At 43.5% G+C, this 23,797-nt stretch overlaps 1 protein-coding gene across 4 annotated transcripts in view; it reads left to right on the forward strand.

Moving 5' to 3' along the window:
- Positions 1-23,797, forward strand: part of ADAMTSL1 (ADAMTS like 1) — an 862,240-nt gene that overhangs the window by 788,127 nt on the left and 50,316 nt on the right. For all 4 annotated transcript variants that reach the window (XM_087444657.1, XM_087444659.1, XM_087444656.1 and 1 more), the window contains 2 exons: positions 7,973-8,152; positions 12,108-12,242. In XM_087444657.1, coding sequence (XP_087300783.1) covers positions 7,973-8,152; positions 12,108-12,242 — 315 coding nt within the window. The remainder of the gene's footprint in view (positions 1-7,972; positions 8,153-12,107; positions 12,243-23,797) is intronic.

Consider the following 23,797-nt stretch of genomic DNA (forward strand, 5'->3'; position numbering starts at 1 on the left):
CTCCTCTCAGGGATTCAGGCCTAGCAGGAAAGCTAAGGCATGAACTTTGGTCCCTCTGAAACTAGAAAGTGCTATAGAAGTTTAGAGGAGGAAAGATTAATTCTAACTGGGACAGATGAGGTAGAAGAGGTGGTTTTTTATCTCAGCCTTGCACACTGATAGAAGGTGAACATGCCAAGATGGGGGCAAAGGATGTTCCAGGTGGACAAAAGAGTGTGAGAAATTCATGGAAGTAGGAAAGCCTCAAGACTGTAAGGAACAGTGTGCACTTTAGTCTGGCTGGGGCTGAGTGTGCAGAAATGGTGTGGAGGGGCTTAAACTTTAGTAAGCTAAGTGGCAGCTGTTCTATGGGAGACCTTGAATGCTTGGCCAAGGAGTTCAGACAAAGGCAAATAGAGAGTGACATTAAGGAGCCATAATTCCAAAAGAGTAAGCCAACAGCGATGCATAAAATGGATTGAAGAAGGGAAATACTGGAAGAGAGAGGCCAGTTTAAGAAGTTATCGTAGTACTTTAGAGGAGAGGTTATGGGGGCCTGAACTCAGGGCAGTGGTGGTGGAAAGGTAAGGAGTGGAGGACCATGGGAGAGGTGGCAGAGCTAAGACCAAAGGAACCTGGAGCTTCCGCACATCAGAAGTGGGTGGGAGTCATTCAGGAAAATCGCCAGCGCTGTTGGGAGTCTTGACATAGGCATTGCCCTCGGGTTGTCCTTGCAAACTCAGAGGCCTGTAGGGACCATAACGCCGCAGGGAAGCAGAGGAGTGGTGGACAACAGGGGGAGGTAGCATGTGCTTTAGAAAGCTATTTGCCTCCAATTAAAAAGCAAAAAACACCAATGGAGAGCCAGACAAAGCCCTAATTCTCCCTTCCTGTGGACCACTAGACTGTGACCTCTACCCTAAGGGTTTTCATCCCCCAGTGCAAAGAAAAAATGAATGGCTCTTGTGCCAGGGCCCAGCTACAGTCCCCTGATTGCTGTCCTCGTCACATATACCCTACTGTGGCACACCCAAACCCTGGTTCCGCAGTCATACCCTGTCTGCAGAGTAGACAAGCAGTGGCACCTCTTGCTCTGGGGGTTTCTTCGTCTTAGATCCCAGCCCCGTCATCAAAGAGTTTACCTCCATTTGTGATTTATAAGGCCAGACAACCCATTTTAGAATAAGTACGAGGAAGATCTTAATCTAGAGCATGTTGTTTCCAAAGAACAGTCAGGTCTGGTTTTCTCTGAAATGTTCTGGTAGCTCTAGGAAACCAGAAATATAAATTTATCTCTGTCATGGTACATTAGCTGCTTCTTTTGGTAAAGCTTTCTTTGCCTCTGCATCTAACTTCATCAGTGAAACCTTCTAGAACCAAATCCTTTCAGGCCTGCTACTCCCAGCTGGGGAGTAAGACAAAACCCCTGCCAGGGCTTCCCATGAGTGAGCTGCCCCTCTGTACAGGGATTGATGGGGCGGAGAGGCTGTTTGTGCAGAACCCTCCCTCCCCACCCGATCACTATGAACACATGCCTCGGAGATGAAACACAGACTGGACATAGAATGGACCAAGTTGGGTCTCTTCTTGAGAGCTGAATTGGTAGGAGTAAAAGAATGGGGAGCAAAGGGCAGCAAAACAAGGAATTGGGCACTTAAAGGAGATTGAGAGAACAGAATCCATGTGGGGACGTATTTCCCATGATAAGCCTGGGATACTACAACCAGCTTTGGCCAACTCTCCCATGCCACTTGGGGCCCTGTCTCCCCGACTTCATCCAGAGACTGACTCTTGGTAACCCTACAGTGAGGTCTTGGGTGGTTGTGTCCAGTTTATGCCTGGCCATGCACATTCCATTCCTTATTTTTATTTTTATTCATAGAACTCTTTGTATTAATCATGGTTAATTTAAATAAATCTGTGTGTCTCTGTCATTATGCCTTTTGTTAAATAAGATATTTATTCCAATTGGGTGGGAAGGAGCCTGCTTTTGATTACATGGTTGGCCTGTGAAGTTACTGGACAAAGAAATCATCCTTGAGCTGAGTCTCCAGTCAAAATACTGAGAGCTGTAATGCTAAACGGCAGAAGGAACTACTTTTACTTCACTGCTACAAGTGGCTCTATGGCTCTCTTATGGCATAATTTTAATGGCTATGTTAGAGTCTATTTTAAGAATATTACATAATTTACACAGAATAACTCATGTCTTTACATGTTTGAGTTGTTAGCAGTTTTTCATTAAATAACTTTTTGCACATATATGCTTTCAACTTATGAAGTGCAGCCTCACAAATCCTTCCCAACCTTTAAACATAAAAAATATTAAGCAATGAGTATGATGAGACTTTTTCTTGAAAAGTGATCCAATGCACCATACCATTCCCATACTTGTTCTCTATTTGAGTAGAGTTCAGAAAACTGAATAGAAGATAAAGGGTTGGGGAAGAAGGGAGTGTTTCAGTCATTAGAAACAAATGTGCAAAGGGCCTGAGGTAGAAAGAGCATGCCACATCTGAAGGAGTGAAATATGGCTGGTGTGGCTATGGTATAGAGCACAGAGAAGAAACTAGCATGATATGTGGCTAAGGAGTTAGGGAGAGTAGGCAAGGGCTAGATCTTACACGCTCTCATAGATTATGGTACAATTTGGGATTTTATCCTAAGAGCAAGGGAAGCTTTCAAAGGACTTACTTAGGAGATAAAATTGTCAGGACTAGTGATGCAGGAATAAATAATTGAGGGGTGAGTGATGAGCAGTCTATTAGTTAGGGAAGGCTAGACTCTGGAAACAAGTAGACCCCAAATGTGTAATGGATCAAACACAATAGAAGTTGATTACTCTTACCTAAGATTCCAAAGAGTCTTCCTGGTCAGCTGCCCCACACGTCTATTCAGGGTCGGAGAATGCTGGTGCCTCTGTTATCTTGAACGCCTGCCTTCCAAGGTCTCCCTGGGGGTTATCTCTGTCCTGTCAACCAGAAGAGGGGGAAACCCAAGAAGTGGAGGATGGTTGGGAAGGCTTTTAAGGGCCACACCTGGAAGTAGCACACATTACTACTTCTCATGTTCCCTCTTAGTGACAGGGCCACTCACAACTACAAGGGATGTTGGCCTAGATGGGTACCCAGGAGAAAGAAGAAAACAGGTTTCGTGAATAGCTATCAGTGTCTGCCACTGTCGGTGTGGAGAAATGTGGAAGGCTGAAACCTTCTTTCCAGATTTCCACAGTTCTTTAGAATAATTGCCAAGGCTGACATTTAAGTTACTGTATCCTTTCCTTTTCTTGCACCAAACTGTCAAAGAAGCTTCTAGAACTTATCGTGTCAAGGTGTACCTTTCAGTGAACACCCCACCTCGAGATGTTGACAAGCTGCCATGGGGCAAGCAGCCTTCCAAATATAACAAGTGGTCCAGTTAACAAGAATATCCTATCTGGGATTTAAAAAAATATTATAGCATCACCCTACCGGGCACTCAGTGGAGATTAAAGGCACTAATCCTTATAATCATATCAAGTTACAACCCATTATGACCGGACTCATTTATTGATCCTTTCAAGCAACAGGGAAAGCATTGTGTTGTTGATAAGATATGCCACAAAGGGGAAAAAGTAAAAGCAGGTTCTTTTCTTTCCCTTTTTTAGACACACATCGTACCAGGGAGTCCAGAGTGTGGAGCCTATCCAAGTAACTTGTCAACAACATAGCTTTGAACTTTGTTGGGTGGTAGGGTGTATTTTCTGTCATTTTTCAGACATTTCTTTCTGTAGAATGTGCTGTCACATCACAGCAGGATAGAAAAAAAATCTCCCACGATCTGACCAAGCTTCTCAACAAGAAGAGCGCTAACAAAGCCAGTACACATGGATTCTAGAAACCTCCCTCCTGACAATAATCTTGGTGTTACTATTACAGCAGAAAGGTTATTTCTGAAAGTAGAAAGTATTTGAGGATTTGACAGTTCAGAAACAATAGTGCAGGAATTCAGATCTTCTCTAAAGAGGCAGTTTGGTACAAGGGCAGGCGGTGTCCTGTATTTGTTGAGTTGGGGATCCGTGGCATCAAAAGTAGGAGTTTGGATCCCCATCCTGACATTTGTAGGTCACTGATTGGCTATGGGGTGAGGAGAAGTGAGGGGACAGGAGCTCTGTCCCCATATAATCATTCAGGGATCCAAACTCCTGTCGCTGATGAGGCGGATTTCTTCCATCTCTTTGAGTCCCGCGTTTCTCATCAGTAAAATGGAACTAATAATAGTGCCTCATAGGGTCATTGTGAAAAGCGTGATTATGTTTATAAAGTGTTTCACTTGTACCAAATGTTCAATAAATGTTCCTTCTGCCTCTGACACGTTCAGGATATTTTTGCATAGTTCCTGACCTCAGTGTTTAGGTATCCTGAACGTCAGTATTAGGCATGTGTATCTGGTACCTTTTCCAGGGACTTTCTGGCTTAAACAACGGCTGGTGGTGCTTTCTAAAACATCATTGTCCTCTCTTGAGAGAAAAAGGAAAAAGAGCTCGATGCCTCATTTATTTTTGCTCTTATTCTGTCTGTTGTAATAAGTCAGAGCCAGCCATGGAAGGACTAAAAAGATTCTAAGGCATCTTTTTGGTGTCATTCTCTGCCTAAGGCCCACGGTCCCAGGCAGGAAGCCCCCAAAATGTGACACCAGCAACAACTCCTCCATTGGCAAGTTCATGATGCAGGTCCATGCTTGAGTGAGTCTAAGAGAGGTTTGCTAATAATTATATTGAAGAACGATTTCCACATAATTTCTCTTCCCTTGGCACTGCTGTCACTTCTATGGTTCCAGTTTTGCAGGAACTGGAGGTTACTTCCTTCTACCCTTTGCTATCCTGAACATTTCCATTTCTCCCATGAACCCCCCTGCCCTCACCTGAGGAATTTAGCCCTTTGGGTAACCACCCTGTCTTGTCCTATAAACACCCCAACTTCATGGGGGCAAGAGGCAAAGAGTGATGAAGGGAGTGCAAGAAACTTACAACCACTCCCTGGGGAAGTGAGAAATGGCTGCCAGGTCTCTCTCCATCCCTGGGTTCTCTCCCTCTCCCTCCTCCTCCTGTGTCTCACCCCGCTATTTCCTCTCTTCTCCTGCATCTCTGTGCCTCTGGCTGCCCTGCAGAAGCTCGGGCCCTGACCAGAGAAGGACGCTTTGGTGAGCAGCAGGGAGTGTTGCTGCAGGACTGTCCCTGTCACACACACACTGCAAGCCCCACGACGGTTGGCACCGGAGACACACACACCACAGCCCACAGCACAGTCATGGAGAGAGAGTGTTTGCTCCCCCATTCTCTTAGTCATCACATTTTTGTTGGTGAAATGGAAAGCCCATTTAATCCACCTCTCTTCCTCTGCCTCTCTTGCTCTAGAACAGTCTTAGTTCCTATTAAGGTTACATGCTTGCTGCCCACAGCCCACCTTGAGGGAAGGTCCCAGCGATAGTGCTTCATGTGAGCAATTCACAGCAAGGGAAATACTTGTAGAAAATGGTCTGTAGGACCTCATTTTTTCTTGCACTGTCAGGAAACAAATGTCTGGGAGTGTTTTATTCACCTTACTTTTGAGAGGCTTTCTCCTGAATGCTGTGGGTTTTTTTAAAATGTAAAAACTGAGCTCAGGGGCCAAAGTCCAGGCTGGCATGGCCAGGCATCATGATGCTCTTGCTCTCCCTAATGGTGCTGTCTTGAAAATCAGCATTTCTGCCTCTCACCTGCATCTTTTCTCCAGGTGTATAGAGAGAACGTGCCAGCCTGGCCCCTTTCATGCACTTGAGCGTCAAATATCATGGTGTGTGCCTCTCCCTGATGTGACAAGGATGCAGTGTCCAAGTCAGTTTGCAGGTCTCTAGTGATTCTCATTGAATTATGGGTAATCTGAATAAAAGAGAGAACCAGAGAGTCACTCCTCTGTTCCCCATAACAGGGAGAAAGGCCCTACAGATTAACCACATACTTTGGCCATCATCTTAGGCCACTGCTCCAAGCCTGGAAAACCCCATCTGAGGCAGCAGAGTAGCCAGGACACCAGTAAATTCACACAAGGCCCCTCCTTGTTAGCAAGGAAGTGTTACTTCCACTCCAACCTACTTCCTCCCACTGGGAGCTCATGTGAGGTTCCCCCATATGAGGGCTGTTGAGCTAGGGGTTACAGAGGAGACTGCAGGTAAATTTTGCTCATCAGATTCAAGGACAAGTAACAGGTACACAGGAAGTCCTTGAAGACAGCTGTATCTGCAACAGTAGGCTGCCCTTTAAGGGCAACACGACCCTTGAGCCAAGGGCAAAACCCAGCCACAACTCAGAGAGAGCCCAGGACTAAAGGTGTGGCTCTTTGACTCTTCCTGGCTTTGACCCTGTTTACCAGGATTGACATTCTAAACATGCCCTGGGCTCATGCCAAAGACTTCTCTGAGTAACTTTGTGAGCTGGGTCAGCAGGCTGGGTGGTGCAAGGGATGGAGCTTTCTGCTCCTTGGAGACCTGTGAATTGATGCCTCAGACTTTCCATTTCCCAACTCACTCAGAGCTCGGCCTCCTGCGGAGGCTTCTGTGCAGACCATGTTAGAAGGTTTGTCCTAACTGAAGCCTGTTTACCAACACATCAACCACAGGGAAACTTCCTAAAGAATTAAGGCTGTCCCCTTGTCTTAGTCTACGCAGGCTGCTATTACAAAATACCATAGACTGAGTGGCTTAAATGACACAAATTTATTTCTCATAGTTCTGGAGGCCGAGAAGTCCAAAATCAAGGTGCCAGCCCATTCAGTTCCTGCTGAGAGCTCTTTTCCTGGCTGGCAGATGGCCATCTTCCTGCTGTGTTCTCACATGATAGGGAGAGAAAGAGCTAGCTCTCCGGTCTCTTCTTATAAGGGCACTAATCCCATCATGAGGACTCCACCCTCATGACCTCATCTAAACCTAAATACCTCCAAATACCATCACATTGGGGGTGGTTAGGACTTCAACATACGAATTTAGTGGCAGGGGGCACCAACATTCAGTCCATAACACCCCTAGAAGAAAGAGCCTGACTTCCAAAGACAGGCACCCCATCCCCCTTCACACGCACACACTCTCCCCAGCTCTCTCACAGACCATCAACTTGGATTGAAGGGGGAGCAGAGTACTTTCTCTTTGTCCTTCTGCTGTGGTGCTATTGATACATAGTTCCATGATCTCTTGGTCTAAGAAAATACATAGGCTTCAAAAAAATCAGGCTTGTTTTCTGTGTAAAGTGTCAACTCTGATAAAGATCTCACAGCTCTCGTTTATCTGGTTCATGAATCCAGTAACATTTTGTAGCTTTAACTTTTTATTAAAGTGTAGTAACTATACGGAAAAGTACACATATCATAAAGATACCAAGCCCACCAAACCAGCCCCAGGTCAAGAAACAAAATTACCAGTGGCCAAACCCCTTGTCCCCCATCTCAGTCACAACCCCTCCCTGTCTGTCCCATCCTCTAAAGGAACCCCCACCCTGACTGCCAACAGCAGAGATTGATGTTGCCAATTTTCATTTTTCACTTGCAGAAATGATTTCATACAGTGTGTACTCTTTTGTGTCTGGCTTTTCTTACTCAGCATGAGGTTTGTTTCACGTGGTTGTCGGTCATTTCGTTTTCACTGGTGTATAGATTTGGTTCTTATGTTTTTATAATATGTTTTCTCCAAAGACTCTGGGTGTTCTCCTTCCACCTTGCCAAGCGCCCTTTACCAGCTGCCTGCTTCCTCTTCTTTTAACTGGCCTTCCTCTTCCTGCTTCATGAGTGTAAGTTTTAAAAGGCAAAAGATCTCAAGACAACCAAGAGGTCCGAGGCATTATTTGGTTTGGCCAAAGGATGGTAGAAGACGCCCAGGCAGATGCTTCCTGCAGAGCAGCCCCGAGGAGGGCCCGCCAAGAGGCTATAAATGCCTCTGGGGTCACCTGAATGTGTTGGGCCGATGAGTTTATTTTTTTTCTTCCTAGGTGTGCCTGAAGCTGAAGTCACTTGGTTCAGGAATAAAAGCAAACTGAACTCCCCTCACCATCTGCATGAGGGCTCCTTGCTGCTCACAGACGTGTCCTCCTCGGATCAGGGGCTGTACTCCTGCAGGGCAGCCAATCTGCATGGAGAGCTGACTGAGAACACCCAGCTGCTGATCCTAGGTAAACACCTGGAGGCGGGCTACCCCTGGTGGACTCCGTTGGGGGAGACTGTCCAACCCACCCTCCACCTCCTCTTCTCCCTGATCCACTTGAGTGCATAACAGTAAAATGAATAGCCCTTCCCTTCTCCCCACCTTAGGGCCTTCTGGTAGAAAGAGCACAGACTTTGGGGCCAGGCAGACATCAGTTTGAACCCTGGCTCTACTGCTTACTCACTGTGTGACCTTGGGGAGGTCACTTAACCTTGCTAAGTCTAGATGCTGGTCTCTATGTGAAAACTTGCAAAACGAGGGTTGCCTGCCCACGTGACGGAGGGCTGGGACGTGTCAAATGGTCAAATAGAGGTAACAGAAGTAAAGCAGTTATTCTAAACTCCTTCTGTGTTAAGAACATTTTTAAGAATCAGATGAAAGCTGTAGATTACCGCCTCTAGAAAAATACATACATGCAAAATTTTTTCATGTAAGTTCAAGAAGGTCATAGTCTAGTCTGTTTGGGCTGCTAAAACAAAATATCACAAACTGGATGTCTTATAAAGAACAGAAATTTAATTCTCACTCTTCTCGAGACTGAAGTCCAGGATCAGGGTGCCAGCATGGTTGGGCTCTGATGACGGCCCTCTTCTGGTTGCAGACTGCTGGCTGCTTGTTATGTCCTCATGTAGCAGAAGGGACAAGCCAGCTCTCTGGTCTCTTTTATAAGGACACTAATCCTCATCACCCAATCACCTCCCAAAGGCCCCATCACTTAATACCGTCACCTTGAGGGGTTAAGATTTCAACATATGAGTTTAGGGGGACACAAACATTTAAACTATAGCACTCCCAAACATAAAAACCCCTGACTAAAGAGTCTAATACAGTTCCCACATAAAATAGGTATTTAAAAATAACAATTGCTGGGACACCATCCCCCACTCGCTGTTGCCCAGTGCTGGACTCAGCCATGTTGTGAGCTATAAGCCTTTTGTCCCCTGGACTAGAAACCCTCTGCTTCTCTTCTCCGCGGAATCTGGGATTTGGTGAAATGGAGTAAAAAAGCTTGTTTTTGTCTTTTTTTTAAAAAAATGCACTTATGCTAGCTTTCTCACCCAGAGAAAACTATCATTCTAAGGAAAATGTGAGAAATATGAATAATTACACACCACACACATATACACATACATACATTATAGACTTCCTCAGGGAAAAATAATGGAACTTAGACTGTATTTTCACACCCCAAATTGATGCTATACCAAAGCATAAGATCTCTAGCCCTGGCCCACTCAGATTTCAGAGAGGCCCAGATGGGTTTTTATCTCACCAGTGGCTGCATACACTTCCAGTCGTCTTAGGAAGCTGCAGAAAATTGACTCCGTGAAGGATGTCATTTGTTTTGTGTTGGGTTTCATCTGGCTGAGCTGCTGGTGTAGAGCCCAGGGCCTAGAGACTGTTGCCCCACACTGAGTTATGGTGCTTATGGTGGGTTTTTCCTCCCTAATTTCCCTTCGTGTCGCCTCTGCTAACAGAGAGGAAAGCCTAGGGTGTGTAGCTGCTACTATAGCTTTGCCAATGACGTGTGTATGTTCGATGAGCCAGTTCTTGCATCATTCCAACTCCAACACAGTGTGACCGTGAACATGAAGTTTGAAGAGCATAACGTCTTCCCATTTTTATCAAACTTGATGGGAAAATCACTATGTAGACTCTTAAGTTTAGGGCTTTTCTTGATCAGAAGTCTTGGTTTATCAATCAAAGTTTTTTAGTTTTTATCTAAGTAATGTCTTTTTTTTTTTAGTCAGTCAAAAATGTGGCTTAATTTTTAAATGAGGGATTTTGTATATAAAGCTGAGGTTTCATGCCAAGTTCTGTGACTTAGCCTGTAGCATGGAGGCTTGAAGTGTAATGAGACAGACTTTCATTCATTTGTTCATATAGCCATTGGGTGAATATTTGTTAAGTGTTGCCTCTAAGTTCCATGTAGAGCTTTAGGATTAGTACAAGAGGTGACCTCTGTCCTTGGAGAATTTACAGTTTCCCTGGGAAGGTCAAATGGACATGCACCAAAGAAGAAAAACCTGATAGAAGCTGTAAGGACATTAGGAGGGACCAACAATTTGGCCCAAGGAGATCTGATGGTTTTGAAGATGGGCTGTAACCTCCTCTTTTGGCTTTTAGCAAATAAGCAAAGGCTTCTTGAGTTTTAATATTCTTGAAGGAATATTCAATATTCAATCACAATGTTGAGGAAATTCAATTTCCTTCACTATTCATTATTCAATTTCGATATTCTTAAGGGAATATTAAAATGATGGGAGGGAAAGTCTAGATTTGAGTTAACTGCCACCATCAATTCCTGAAATCATGATAATTCAGAATAGAAAGAGATCTTGGAAATGATACGGTTCCTCATCATTTTACAGATAAGGAAACCAAGGTTCACAGGAATTAAGTGACTTGCCCAAGTTAATGAATGACAGAGCCACAGCTCAATCTGGGGATTCCTGAATCCAAGCATGATTTTTTTTGTTTTTTTGGTTTTTGGGGTTTTTTTGTGAGGAAGATTAGCCCTGAGCTAATATCTGTTGCCACTCCTCCTCTTTTTGCTGAGGAAGACCAGCCCTGAGCTAGCATCCATGCCCATCTTCCTCTACTTTATATGGGACGCCGCCACAGCATGGCTTGATGAGTGGTGCGTAGGTCTGTGCCCAGGATCTGAACCTGCAAACCCCAGCCCGCCAAAGCAGAGCACGTGAACTTAACCACTAAGCCACCAGGATAGCCCCCCAAGCATAATGTTTTTACCCTATACCATATAAAGAATATTTTCAAATTATACATATATAATATATATAAAGTCTTGATAATTTTTTAATATTAAATAGATATAAAAATCTCAAGCTCATCATTGTTTTCTGTATGCAGTGGTCTTTGGCAGTCAAAGACAGAGTAGACAGAAGGTATGTTTCTGAAGTGGACTCTGGTGCCGTCATGACTGATTTGCCATCCCTAACAAGTACCTAACAAGGTGATGAGCACATAGTAGGCCCTCACTGAACACTGTTGAGGTGACCATCAATTACAAGAGCACCACTCCTGCTTCTCTTTCCTCTCCAACAAGTGCTGGAGAGACAGAGTGGGAGTTGGCCTGGGGAGTGTGAATTGCAGTCCTTCAGGAGATGTGGGAAGAGGGGGAACAGGATTCTGCTTCTCTTCCAGGAGAATCTGGGGTCATTCCACTGCTAGGTTCAGTAGGCGCTTGCCTCTTTGCTTGTCCAGTGGAAATGATAAGCAAGCCACTATGTTTCCCATTTTTGTCCCTTTTGGCTCGGTTAACTGTGATCCCTGATGACTTCAGCCCTCACTCTTTGTAAGATTTTGAATAACAAATCATCCCTGTCCTGGTCCTACTTGGGCATAAAAATCCAGACTACAAAGCAAATTAACTTCATAAATGGACCTTTTTCTTTATATAAAAAGCCACTTGTAGACTCCTTTTAATAAGAAATTCCTGTGATATATCCCTATCTGTGGGGCCAATAACAAGGGCCTCCCTGGGAAGGATGTTATAAGAGTTGAATGAAAACTATTTAGCGCAGGACTTGGCAGATAGTAAATGCTGAACAAATGTTGGCTTTTTAAAAGTGTCTTTATAATATGGTTTAATTTACCTACAAATTTATAGGGACCCAATGGTACTGTGGTATAAAGTAGTAGATAGTAAGGAATTCCTGAAATCAACAGGCCTGATTCTTATTACTGACTTTATTGTTTCAGACATCCAATATTAAGTTTGAAATTCAGACTCACCTTGATAGGCACACCTTCACTATAGGAAAAATGATGTTAAAAGGCAACATTAACAATACCTGCCTTCCACAAAGTCACACTTACATGCATGCCCACCTCTTCTTCGCCCCTTAACACAGCCTTTGTGCTTTAACCTGCCTGATTGACCATCTGCCTTCTCATAGATCCCCCGCAAGTCCCCACGCAGTTGGAAGATATCAGAGCCTTGCTCTCAGCCACTGGACCGAACCTTCCTTCAGTGCTGACATCTCCTCTGGGAACACAGCTGGTCCTGGATCCTGGGAATTCCGCTCTCCTTGGTGAGTCCAACCCTCTGGAACATTGGGCAGAAATCCAGGACTGGACAGGATTTATGGATGGGTGACTGCTTGCAGGTGGGAGGGAGGCAGCAGTGGGGGGTGGCCAACAGGAAATCACTAAATTGCCTACAGAATCCAGACTCACCAGTGGAAACTTGGCTGACTTTCCACATGAGATGAGTGTAGTTCTTAGTCTGGACTCTTGCTCGTCTAGATTCCAGCGTGGCTCCTTTCTGAATCCTCTTGGGTTGATGCCACAGTCCAGATCCTCTCAATCAGATTGACTCGCTGAAGAGTGAGGAAAGAACAAAGCAGTAAAAAACAGTTCCTGTATCTCCTCTCCCCTTGCCAATGGTACCCCAGTACCCCCATGACCTCCTCCCACCTAAGTTGGAGCTATAATCAGCTTTCAAGGAGAAAGCTGCATGTTAGCTCCTCCCAAAAGCCAGACAATCTATTTAGGCCAGCTTTCTGTAAGTAGGATCTAAAACCAACCCAGACAGACTCCTCAAGGCAAGTGTTTAAATAATTTCACCAGGTGTAACTTCCCTGGCATCTGTCATTGGGAACCTTCACCAAATTATTGCCCACGTGGCTGGTGCCCTCTGGTAGCAGAAAGTTGTGCAAGGACATCAAAGTCCTGGTCCCCTTGCACCAGAATCATAGAGATGCGAGAGGAACCTCTACATTCCCCTCATAGAGATGGTCAAGGTGGAGGAGAAGAATTCCTCTGCCTTCAAAAGCCTGAAAAAACGCAGGCCTACAAAATGGAGAAAATCTGCATGCTAACTGTATGTGGCCCCAAATGTTGGTAATGGTAACTACAATTATTCCCTGGGCTCAAAGTGGAAAGTTTCTCTACTCTTCCCCTCACCAATTAGCAAGGAATAGGAGGCCAATGTCATACTGGGGATGACTGATCAACATGATCACAGAGTCTGGTATCTTTGGGATTACAGCACAGAAAGATTACCTTCAGTTTTCATTATCATCTGAAATTAGCAAAGAATGCTCATAGCATATGAGCATATGGAAAAAGCTTCTGATTTCTCTATTTCTGGTCTGGGTAAAAATAAGACACAGATATAGTAACAAGTCACCCTATTCTGTTTCCTATAACTTATACAAGCTTGGCGTTGAGTTTTTCCACATCATGTTGATCTGAATTCATAGAAGTTTCAGATTACTTTTTTTTTTTGTCTTGTAACTGGTAAATTTATTCTAAATTAAATGTACACATTGTTAACTTTTTTTATTTTAGATTCATTGCTATGAGGAATTGTCATAACTATTTATCATAGCCCAATCACTCGCAGGGTGTACAGCAATTGTTTATTTTCAAGTTCAATAACTCGTGGGTCACTAAGGTGCCATTCAGCATGCTGGAAATGTTGACCTGCTCATATTTTTCCATGATAAAGCTTTACTTTCTTTCTCACATCCCTTATTCTGGAATAATGTTTTGTCTCATTTTAGCCATGGGCAATAAGCATTTACTGTGCTTTATGCTGCTGCATTCCACTGCTAGTTTGTGATGTTTTGTTACCTTAAACTGGTATTTAAATCTAACAGTTAAGAGACACCTTGTACTCTAGTTCACATCCAGACTGCTCCATTCGAATGAGACAGCGAGTCAATCTCCATAAAGTCCCTGAATATAACTACGTGGGCAAGTGGACTCTCTTGGTGAATGTCAGTGTCTCGCCAGCACTGTAGAACTAGGAGAGATCCACGTGGAATTGTGGAGATGAATTAGGGAAGGATGTCAAGTATCAGGCTCTGAGAAGTAGGTCATTTGAGACAGACCAGATTCTCATTGTTGTGCCCCGGGGCTGAGCACTGAAGGATGGGTGGGAGTCAAATAGGCAGAAAGGAAGGGAAACAGGAACTCCAGGTGAGGAAGACGCCATGAACCTGGAGATGAAAATGTGTGGGACATGTGTCAGGTTTCTGTTCAGAAACAGCTATGAAACACCACTGTTGTAAAACGGACAGTGGGCAGCTAAACTGGGATAGAAACTAGACCATCGAAAGGAGCAAGCTTCAGCCAGAGCTCGTCCACTCAGGTTTGGCTCAGAGCCTTACCTCAAGCATTCTAATAGCCCCCTCCATCTTGAGCCTCCCCGGCTAGTGCTCATTCTGATCTGTTAGTCCATTTGTTCCCATTTGGATGGGCTTCCATCCCTGGCTCCTATTGGTGGCTTTTTTAGACAAGAGTGTGTGCTCTGTGTACAACAAATAGGCCAGGGAGGCCAGAGAGGAGATTCGGTGTAGTGTTGCTGAGAACTTACAAAGGTTAGTGGTGTCAAATTGTGAAGGACCTTGGTTATTAGACCATAGAAATAGATTTGCTATGTGGGAAATGAGGACAGACCTTTAGAGGGTTTTTAAGTAGGAGAATGATGTAAAGTAATATCTGAAAGAATTAATCTGACATTCTGTGAGAGTAATCAATAATGGGAGAGATTTAATGAAGAAACACTATTTTGAGGGTAATAGATGTTCTAGACCAGGATGGAAATATGCAGCAAAGATGCTGTTAATCACCCCTTCCACAGCCAAGACATCCCTGATCAATCATGACATGCTTTCACTCAGCCCAGGTGCTGCCTTGGCGTTCATTTTAACCTTCCCGCCAAGCATGGTGGCAGCCGATATATAGGATGAATGCCATTTGCCAACCCTGTTGTAGCCAGTAAATGGTGAGATTCCTGTATATGTATTTCTCCCGTCTACGAGGTTAGTTGACTACAACAGATTCAGAAAACTTCACAGTTCTGTGGTACAAAGACAATAACTCATGGACCTTGATTTGCATGTTTTCATGGGATGAAGGGGAAGGCTTGGAGTTTTTAAAGCCATATATCAAAGCTAACTCTTCTCCATTAAGGCGTGAGTGTTAAGATTCCCAGTAGGTGAGTCTTTCCCAGAAATGGCTGTTCTAGTTTTCAGACACTCTGGCATTGACTGCACTTCAAGCCACTGCTGCACCTTTCAAGAAGGAATGTTGATTGAGCGACACACTCACGGGCCCATCTGGGCCTCCCTTTCCATAACTGTACATGAAGACTTGGGATTAGTGGGTCCCTTGTTCCTCTCACACTCTTTGCTGTATGACATAGACGTGGAAAGTGCCCAGTGGAGGGTCAGCCATGCAGAGTGGACCCAACCTACCTGGGTCCGTTGTCCTAGGCAAGACGGGTGCTAGTTTTTTTTGTCCTTGTTTTGCAGTTGTCCTTTCTGCAGAGACACCTAAACTGTGCCAACAGCTCTGGAGGGGAAGGCCCATGCCACCACCTTTAGTGGTCCAGGCCCAGGTCTGGGTCGCAGGGTGCCATTTGTAGAGCAGTAGCATCTCAGGCCTCCCCACAGCACTGACACATTTTTGCAGCTTCTGTTACGTATTTTTTTGGCCGCTAAGGCCCAAAACTAATATTTCTCACAGTATCATTTATAGGGCATTAGCATTGATATTTTTTTGAAAAATAACATTTATTGGAGTTTTTATTATGAGTAATACATCTTCATTGTAGAACAATTAAAAATGGAAGAAAATGAAAATTATCTATTATTACCTAGCCCAGAGATAACCAGTGCAAATCTATTTTTCCTAGCTACTAATATGTACAGTATATGTATCTTTTGTCTAAAATGAAATCGTGTTCTGTATACTACTGGTAACTTTTTTCACTGAATGGTGTATAACAATCATCTTTCCATGTCTCTAAATATTCTTCTACAGTTTTATTTTTAGTGGCTGCATCGGTAGGAGGTACTATATCTTATTCAATCAATTCTCTAATGTTGAACTTTTAGATTCTTTGCAGTCTTTTGCTAATATAAGGACATAGATATGATGAATGTTCTTATTCCTAAATCCTTGCATACATCCCTTTTTTACTTAGGATCCATTTCTAGAAGTGAAATTATTGTGTCAAAAGTTTTGTATATTTTAGGGTTTTGCTATATGTTGTCAAATTGCCCTCCAAAAAACTTGTACCCATTTATAAGTCCACCAGTACTATATGAGAATTACTATTTCCCCAAAATTATTGTCAACAATATGTGTGAACAAGAGTTTTTACATTTACCATTTGGTGAATACACAATAGTATAAAATATAATACAGAAAATGTTATCATTTTTTAATTTTTATTACTTTGATTATAACTTTCAATAATTTTGATCTTTAATGTTTGTCAGTCATTTACGTTCATTTATGAATTGCCCATTCAGGTCCTTTGTTCATTTTTTGGTAGGTATTTATCCTGTTTTATTGATTTTTAAGATACAATACATATTTATATATGTTTGACATATATTTGACATGTAAGTTTTTTAACAGCCTATTGAGAGATAGTTGGCATACAATAAATAATACATATTTAAAGTCTAAAATTTGATGTTTTGATATATGAGTACACATATGAAACCATCACCACAATCAACATAATGAACATACTCATCATCTCCAAAATTATCTCATGCCCCTTTGTAACCATTCCTTCACACGCCTGCCTCACCCTGCTCCCACCCCAGGCAACCACTGACGTGCTGTCAGTTAGATTAGATTGGATTTCCAGAGTGTTATATAAAAGGAATCATACTTTGGGGGATTTGGCTTCTTTCACTCAGGATAATTATTCTGACATTCATTTCTATTGTAACAAGCATCAATAGTGCATTTTTTTAATTGTTGATTAGTGTTCCATTGTCATATATGCTACAGTTCGTTTAATCACTCACCTCTTGAGGGAGAGAATGGTCATTTCCCATTTCTAGTTATTACAAATGAAGCTGCTGTACTTCTTGTACCAGGCTTTGTATGGACACATGCTTTCTTTTGATTAAACACCTAAAAGTGAAATGGCTGGATCATGTGGTAGGTGTATGTTTCACATTTTAAGAAACAGCCCAACTGTTTCCCAAAGTGGTTGTACAACTTTCCATTCCCACCAGCAGTGTATGTCAGTTCCAGTTTCTCCACATCCTCATCAACACTTGCTGTAGTTGGTCCTTTTAATTTTAGACATCCTACTAGGTGTGTAGTGGTTTCTCATTGTAGTTTTAATTTGTATTTTCCTAAAATCTAATAAGGTTGAGCCTCTTTTCATGTGCTTATTTGCTTTCCTGATTTCTTCTTTGGAGAAGTATCTATTCAATTTTTGCCATTTTTTTAAACTGGGTTTTTTGTTTACTTATTATTGAATTTTAAGAGTTCTTTATATATTTTGGATGCAAATCTTCTATCAGATATGTGATTCCCAAATATTTTGTCCCAGTCAGCTGTCTTTTCAACCTCTTAGTCTCTTTCAAAGAGCAGAAGATTTTAATTTTGATGAAGTTCAACTTATTAATTTTTTCCTGTACAGATGGTTCTTTGGGTGTTGTATTTAAGAAATCTTTGCCTACTCCAAGGTCTCAAAGATTTTCTCCCATGTTTTCTTCTAGAATTTTTATAATTTTAGGTTTTGCAGTTAAGCCTATCATTTATTTTGAGTTATTTTTTATATATGCTGTGAGGTATATCTTGAAGTTCACTGTATGCATATGGATACTCAACTTATTCCACTACCATTTGTTGAAAAAATTATTCTTTCTCCACTGAATTGGCTTTGCACCTTTGTGGAAAATCAGTTGTCCTTATGTGTGGGTATATTTCTAGACTCTATTCTGTTTCAATGATATATTTGTCTCTTTACACCAATACCACGTTCTTCCCAGCGCCCTATGAATCATGAGGTTGTCCAGTCTGGCTGATGGGAACAGGTACTATTCCCCACCCTGTGTGAGCCCTGGAAACTAGTACCTCTAATTGTTTCCCTTTCCCTGCCTCAGGTAGTTCTTCACAAGCATGCACTGATCTATATTCTTCTGAATAGTCAAGGGGGATCTTCTGCAGATTTCTGGAATTCATTCATCCCTTCATATTCTCTCTCTGCATTTCTCCCCTTTCTGGTTCTCTGTTCTGTGCACTCTGGCTGCTATGTCGGTCTCCCTGTAGTTTTAGCTCCCTCTCCTAGACTCGGGGAGTCTGCTGGGCGCCACCTGTCTTTCCCCATGCTGCAGCCTGGAAACTCTCTCAAGGCACTAAGCTGGGGCAGTAGGGCTTACCTTGCTGAATTTCCCATTTCTCAGGAACCAGTGTCCTTCATTGCCTAATGTCCAGTGTCTAGAAAACCATTGCTTCACATATTTTTGTTCATTTTTTTATCGTTTTAAGCAGGGGGGTAAATTCAGTGTCTGTTACTCCATCTTGGTCAGAAACAGATGTACGTATATATGTGAGTATGTGTGTGTACATGTATATATACATGAGTGTATATAAATACATATACACACACATACATATGACATGTATGTTTTAAATATTTTCCTAGACCAAGCTGATACCCAAATTTGATAATCACGTTCTAGAATTATTACATACATGTTTTTAAGAGATAATGTCTTCGGCTGTTGGCAAACTATGGTCATGGGCCAAGTCTAGTTCATCACTTGTTCTTGTAAATAAAGTTTTATTGACATGCAGCCACACCCATTCATTTACCTACGTATTGTCTACGGCTTCTTTCGCACCGTAATGGCAGAGCAGAGTGCTTGTGACAGAAACCATATGGCCCACAAGCCTAAATATCTGGCCCTTTACAGAAAATGTTTGCCGACCACTGATCTAGTCTGTCCATCTTATCATGTAGAAAGGATACCGAGGTCTATGATGGTGATCACACGTCTCCTGTTCTGAGGAGGACCGCACTCTTTCCACTGTATCGCTCGGTCCTTTATCCTCTCGTGGGTTAGGCTTTCTCTACAAAGTAAAAGAGGCTGAAAGAAAAAAAGAAACAAAGAAGTATAACTTACAGGAGTAGAGATCTTCCTCGGGAAGGTCAGGAAAGAGAGAAAATCTGTATTATAGAGGCCCTGGATTTTGTCAGAATTAGATGACCTCAGGTGCCTCCAATAACAAAATAGGTAATTCTATGTGGCTTAAGAAAAGCAGTTCAGTACCTTTTCCCAGCACATCTTATTCAGGTCCAGAACCTGTTAGACTGTCTTACAGAATATATGCATAAGGTTTGGTCCGCCCCTTATATTTAGTCACAAACTCTCCTTTGTGAGTAGCAAACTGCAGTGCCCCAGTCAGGGGGACTCTCGTGACATCTCTGCTGGAAACTCATGTCCTGCTGGCCCCACAGAGAGCCAGTCGGCACAAGCCTCACCTCATGCCTTGTGATGTACCAAGAGGAGAGGAATGTAGGCATTCAAACCTGAGTTTGCAGAGTAACGTTTTTCCATGAAAGAAGTCTTTGTGCCGGACCCTTCTCCCCAGCCGGGGGCTCGAGGGTCACAGCCAACACACACAGCAGCCTCTCAGCGGCATCGACATGCTCCCCAGGGCCCTGCAAGTGTAACAGCGCCACTTCTCCGAGCCCTTCCAGCCCTGGGGAAGCCAGGCAGTGAGGCCAAGGCCCAAACACGGCAGTCGGGTGGTGGTGCTTTCCTTCTGACCACCTGAGACAAGTGGCTTGCACATCGTTTCTCTACTCATTTGAAGTGCTGAGAGTTGCAGATACTGCCTGGCATGAGATGCAGTTCCAGGTATCTCTCTTAAGGGCAATGATGCTCTTGTGGATCCAAAATCTCATGCAAAAAAGGTGAAAAAAACTTTTTTTCCAACACCAAAATTGTGACTGGGCTGCTCCTACAAATCATACCACGCTGATGAGGAGCTGTGGCTGGAATATAGGAGATCCAGGTCTGGAGTCTAAGGCGGAGCCTACAGTCGTTGTTCACATGTAATCCTTCCAGGTAGGAGGGTATATCAGAAAACACTTGAATAAGTATTCATGTTCAAAGTTGAAAGCCTTGGTAAAGGGCCTAAGAAGGAAATATCTCAAAGATAGGTCAATTTACTCATTCAGTAAATATTTGTTGAGTGTCCTTTATGTCCAGGCACTGTGCGAGGGCCAGGGATACACAGTAAATAAGACAGGAAAACCTAGCCCTCATTCATTCAGTCGAGAAAAATTTATTGAGCATTTACTGTACACTTGGGACTGATCTAGACACTGAGGATACAGTAATAAACAAACAGATGAACGTGCCTGCCCTTATTCAGTTTGAATTGCAGCAGGGGCACTTCGAGTCTGGTGGGGGAAATAATTCAAGTAAGAGGACTGTGATAAAAAGAGGAAGAACTGGGCACTTTAGGGGCATGTGAAGGACAGTACCCCTGGTCTGAGCTTCAGGCAAGGTTTCTCTCAGGAGGGGATATTTGAGCTGAGTTTGGGAGAGTGGGTGGAAATTATCCAAGTGAAGACAGGGCATTCCTGGCAGAAGGATTCCAGAGCACTCCAGGCAGAGGAACGAGCAGAAGTTCTGAAGCAAGAAAAGCTAGAGTGTTGGAACCATGACACTGATAACTAAGGGGAGAGTGGCCTAAGATGAGGCTGGAGAGGGAAGCAGGAGCAAATTGCTGGCACGCTTTGGGCCGTGGTAAGACTTTTGTACTATGCGCTAAGTACGAAGGGAAGTCTTTGAATGGTTTGAAAGCAGGAGAGAGACGTCATCCAATTTGTGTTTCTAAAGCTTGTTCTGGCTGCTGTGTAGACGATGTATTCTAGAGGAAGAGACTAAATAGAGTGCACCATTTAGGAGGTGGTTGCAGTATTCCAGGTAAGAGATAACCGTGGCTTAGACTAGAGAGCTGGAGAGAATGGAAAGAAGTGAATGAATTCAGGGATATGTAGGAAGTAACAACGGCAGGACTTGATAAACAGATTAACTTAGGAAGGGAAAGATAATCCATACAACCAATAGGTTCTCGAAAGCATCAGATTTCTTAGGCTTTTCTCATTGAAACTCATGTCCCTCCTACATGATAATGACACATTTCAGACCACTCAAGTCAAGATGTTAGAATAAAATGGAGACCTACATAGGTGTGCAACTGCAGAAGGTGTAGTTACAAGGAGGAGGATAGTCCAAAGATTCTGTTGCTAAATCCTGGCTCATTTCCTTAGCACACACCTGTTCAGTCTCCACGAGATGCTAGGTCCTGTGCCCCTCTCCCGGCCTTGGAGGAGCTCAGAAGTAGTAAGAGAGACGGAAAAGTCAATCTTGTGTGAGAAAAGCTCTAAAGAGTTGCAGAAGAAGCCAAAGGGAATAGAGGAGGAAGGACTCCTTTCTTTGGCAAAGGGGAATCAGAGAGAGGTTAATAGAGGAACTGTTCAAACTCAATCTTGAAGGATGAGTAAAAGCATTGCAAGCACTGATGCAGTAGACACATACTTACTGAATTCCTTCTATGTTCTGGGCACCATTGAAGGCACTGGGGGTGCAGCAGAGAACAAAATAGATAAAAATCCCTTCTCTCCTACAGCTTACATTGTACTAGGGCACATGGAAAATAAACATAAGGAGGTAAATTACATAGTATAATTAGAAGGTGATGAGTGCTATGGAAAAAATTAAGCAGGGTAGGAAGGATGGATGGTGCCTCTGTGGGGAAGAGGATGCAATTTTGAGTTAGATGGTCAGGAGAGGGCTCGCTGAGAAAGCAATCCTTGAGCAAAGACTTGAATGTGAGCTGTTGAGCACTGCACATGTCTGGAGGCAGAGAAGAGAAGAGCATCCCAGGCAGTGGAAAAGCCAGTGTGGAGTCCTTGAGGCAATGACATCCCTGGTGTGTTCAAAGAACAACAAAGAGGCTAGTTTAGGGTGGCAGAAGTAGAGTCCTCTGGGCTGTGTGTGGGAGAGAGAAGATCAGAGAGGTAACAGGCGGAGAGTAAATTGTGTAAGGCCTTGTAAATGTCATGTTAAAATAACAGTGAGAGAAAAATCTATAAATGCCCAAATTTATAAACAGACTCAATATTGCATTGAGCATCATGGACTTTTCCAGGATTAGGCAAGGGCAGGCAGAAATGATTTCTTTTATTGGAAACCATGTGGCCAACTAAATGTTACAGAGCTGACTCTAGTAAAACAGAGGTTTCTCCGGCTGGCTCTGGTACAAGCCAAGATTGCTGACTTAATTTGACTCACATGTGCTGGGCACCTGCTGCATCTACCTGGCCCCGAGCTGGGCTTCTGCAGGCACGTGCCTGGCCATTTCCTTTATCTGGGAAGAGGTTCCCAATCGCACAACAGAGTCACTTGGGAAGTTTAAAAAAAAAAACAATGTTTCACCTAAGACCAACTAAGACAGAATCTCTGGGGGTGGGGCTAGGCATCAGTACTTTTAAAAATTGATTCTCAGAGGTTGAATGGACTTTAAAAGTCACTTCCCTGCCCCCTTCTACCCATGTAGAGGTTGGTATGAGAAAATGGCATGTTTTATCATTTAGAACATTTCTAGCCTGGCGTTCAAGGCTCTTTGCTCTTCAGACCTAGCCTCTGCATCCATCCTTCCATCTTATTCCTGTCTCAAATAATCCCTCCATTTCAGTCAAACGTTTCCCTAGTAATTGCCACGGCCATGAGCCTTTCTTTCCTTCTCCCACCTCTTCCTCTCTGGCTAAATCCTAGCAGTCTTCCAGGCACATTTCAAGCCCTTCTGTGAAGCCACCTTGGAGTGCTCCGTCATGGAGTGGTCTCTCCCTCTGACCTCCTGAGACACCTACTCTAGACCAGGGTTGAGCAGACTTTTTCTGTAAAGGGCCTGGTAGGAAATACTGTAGGCTTTGAGGGCCATAAGGTCTCTGTTGCAAAGACTCAACTCTGTAGTCATAAAGCAGCCATAGGCAATAAGTAAATGAATGGGCGTGGCTGTGGTCCAATAAAACTTTATTTCCAGAAACGGGGCCAGATTTGGCACTCAGGCCATAGTTTGTCAACCCTACTTGAGACCGCGGATGTGACACTTAGCCTCCCACACCTTGTATTAGTAAAGATATTTCCCATCTGTGTCGTGTCTCCCAGCTAGAGTCTAGGTCCTGGGGAGAGAAGAGGCTGCATCGATATTCTCAGGTGACTTAAAACAGGTCTAAGTAGCAGGGCCTTGGCTTAGAAGACCTCTTGGGTCATTTCCATTTCTCATTTCTATTATAATTGTAGCTTTATCATGCTTCCACCCTCACCCCACCCTGTACACTTCCTGATTCTCCTGGTACAGCCTGGATCAGGCACTTCCTGAACCCAAGTGTGAGAAAATTCACGCAGCCACAGTCAGTGAGTACCCTCGACACATCTGTTGGGAGGCTGCTTTTCATATGATAGTTCAGAAGACTAAGATCATCACGATTTCCTCTCTAAAGATAGTTGTGGGAACAGCAAGTTCTGATGGTCAAAGGTTAGGTAAAAATTAATCCACAGTGGGGGCCCACCCCAGAGGAATTGCAGATGTAGCACGGAAAGTGATGCCAAGGAAAGGCGAAAAAAAACTGTGAAGGAGAGGGCCAGCATCCTTGATGAGGAGAGGGAAAGAAGAGGAATGTATCCTGCTCTTTTCAAAGAGACATGAGTTGACATCTGTTTCCTCATTTATATTGGAAGCCCGAGGCTTTATGTCACAAGGAAAACGCTTTTGATTTCCTATAGCTTTGCCCACAAAG

This window comes from Ceratotherium simum, chromosome 20 (genome assembly GCF_057802395.1).
Source record: "Ceratotherium simum simum isolate JZ-2026a chromosome 20, ASM5780239v1, whole genome shotgun sequence".
In the NCBI taxonomy this organism is placed as follows: Eukaryota; Metazoa; Chordata; class Mammalia; order Perissodactyla; family Rhinocerotidae; genus Ceratotherium; species Ceratotherium simum.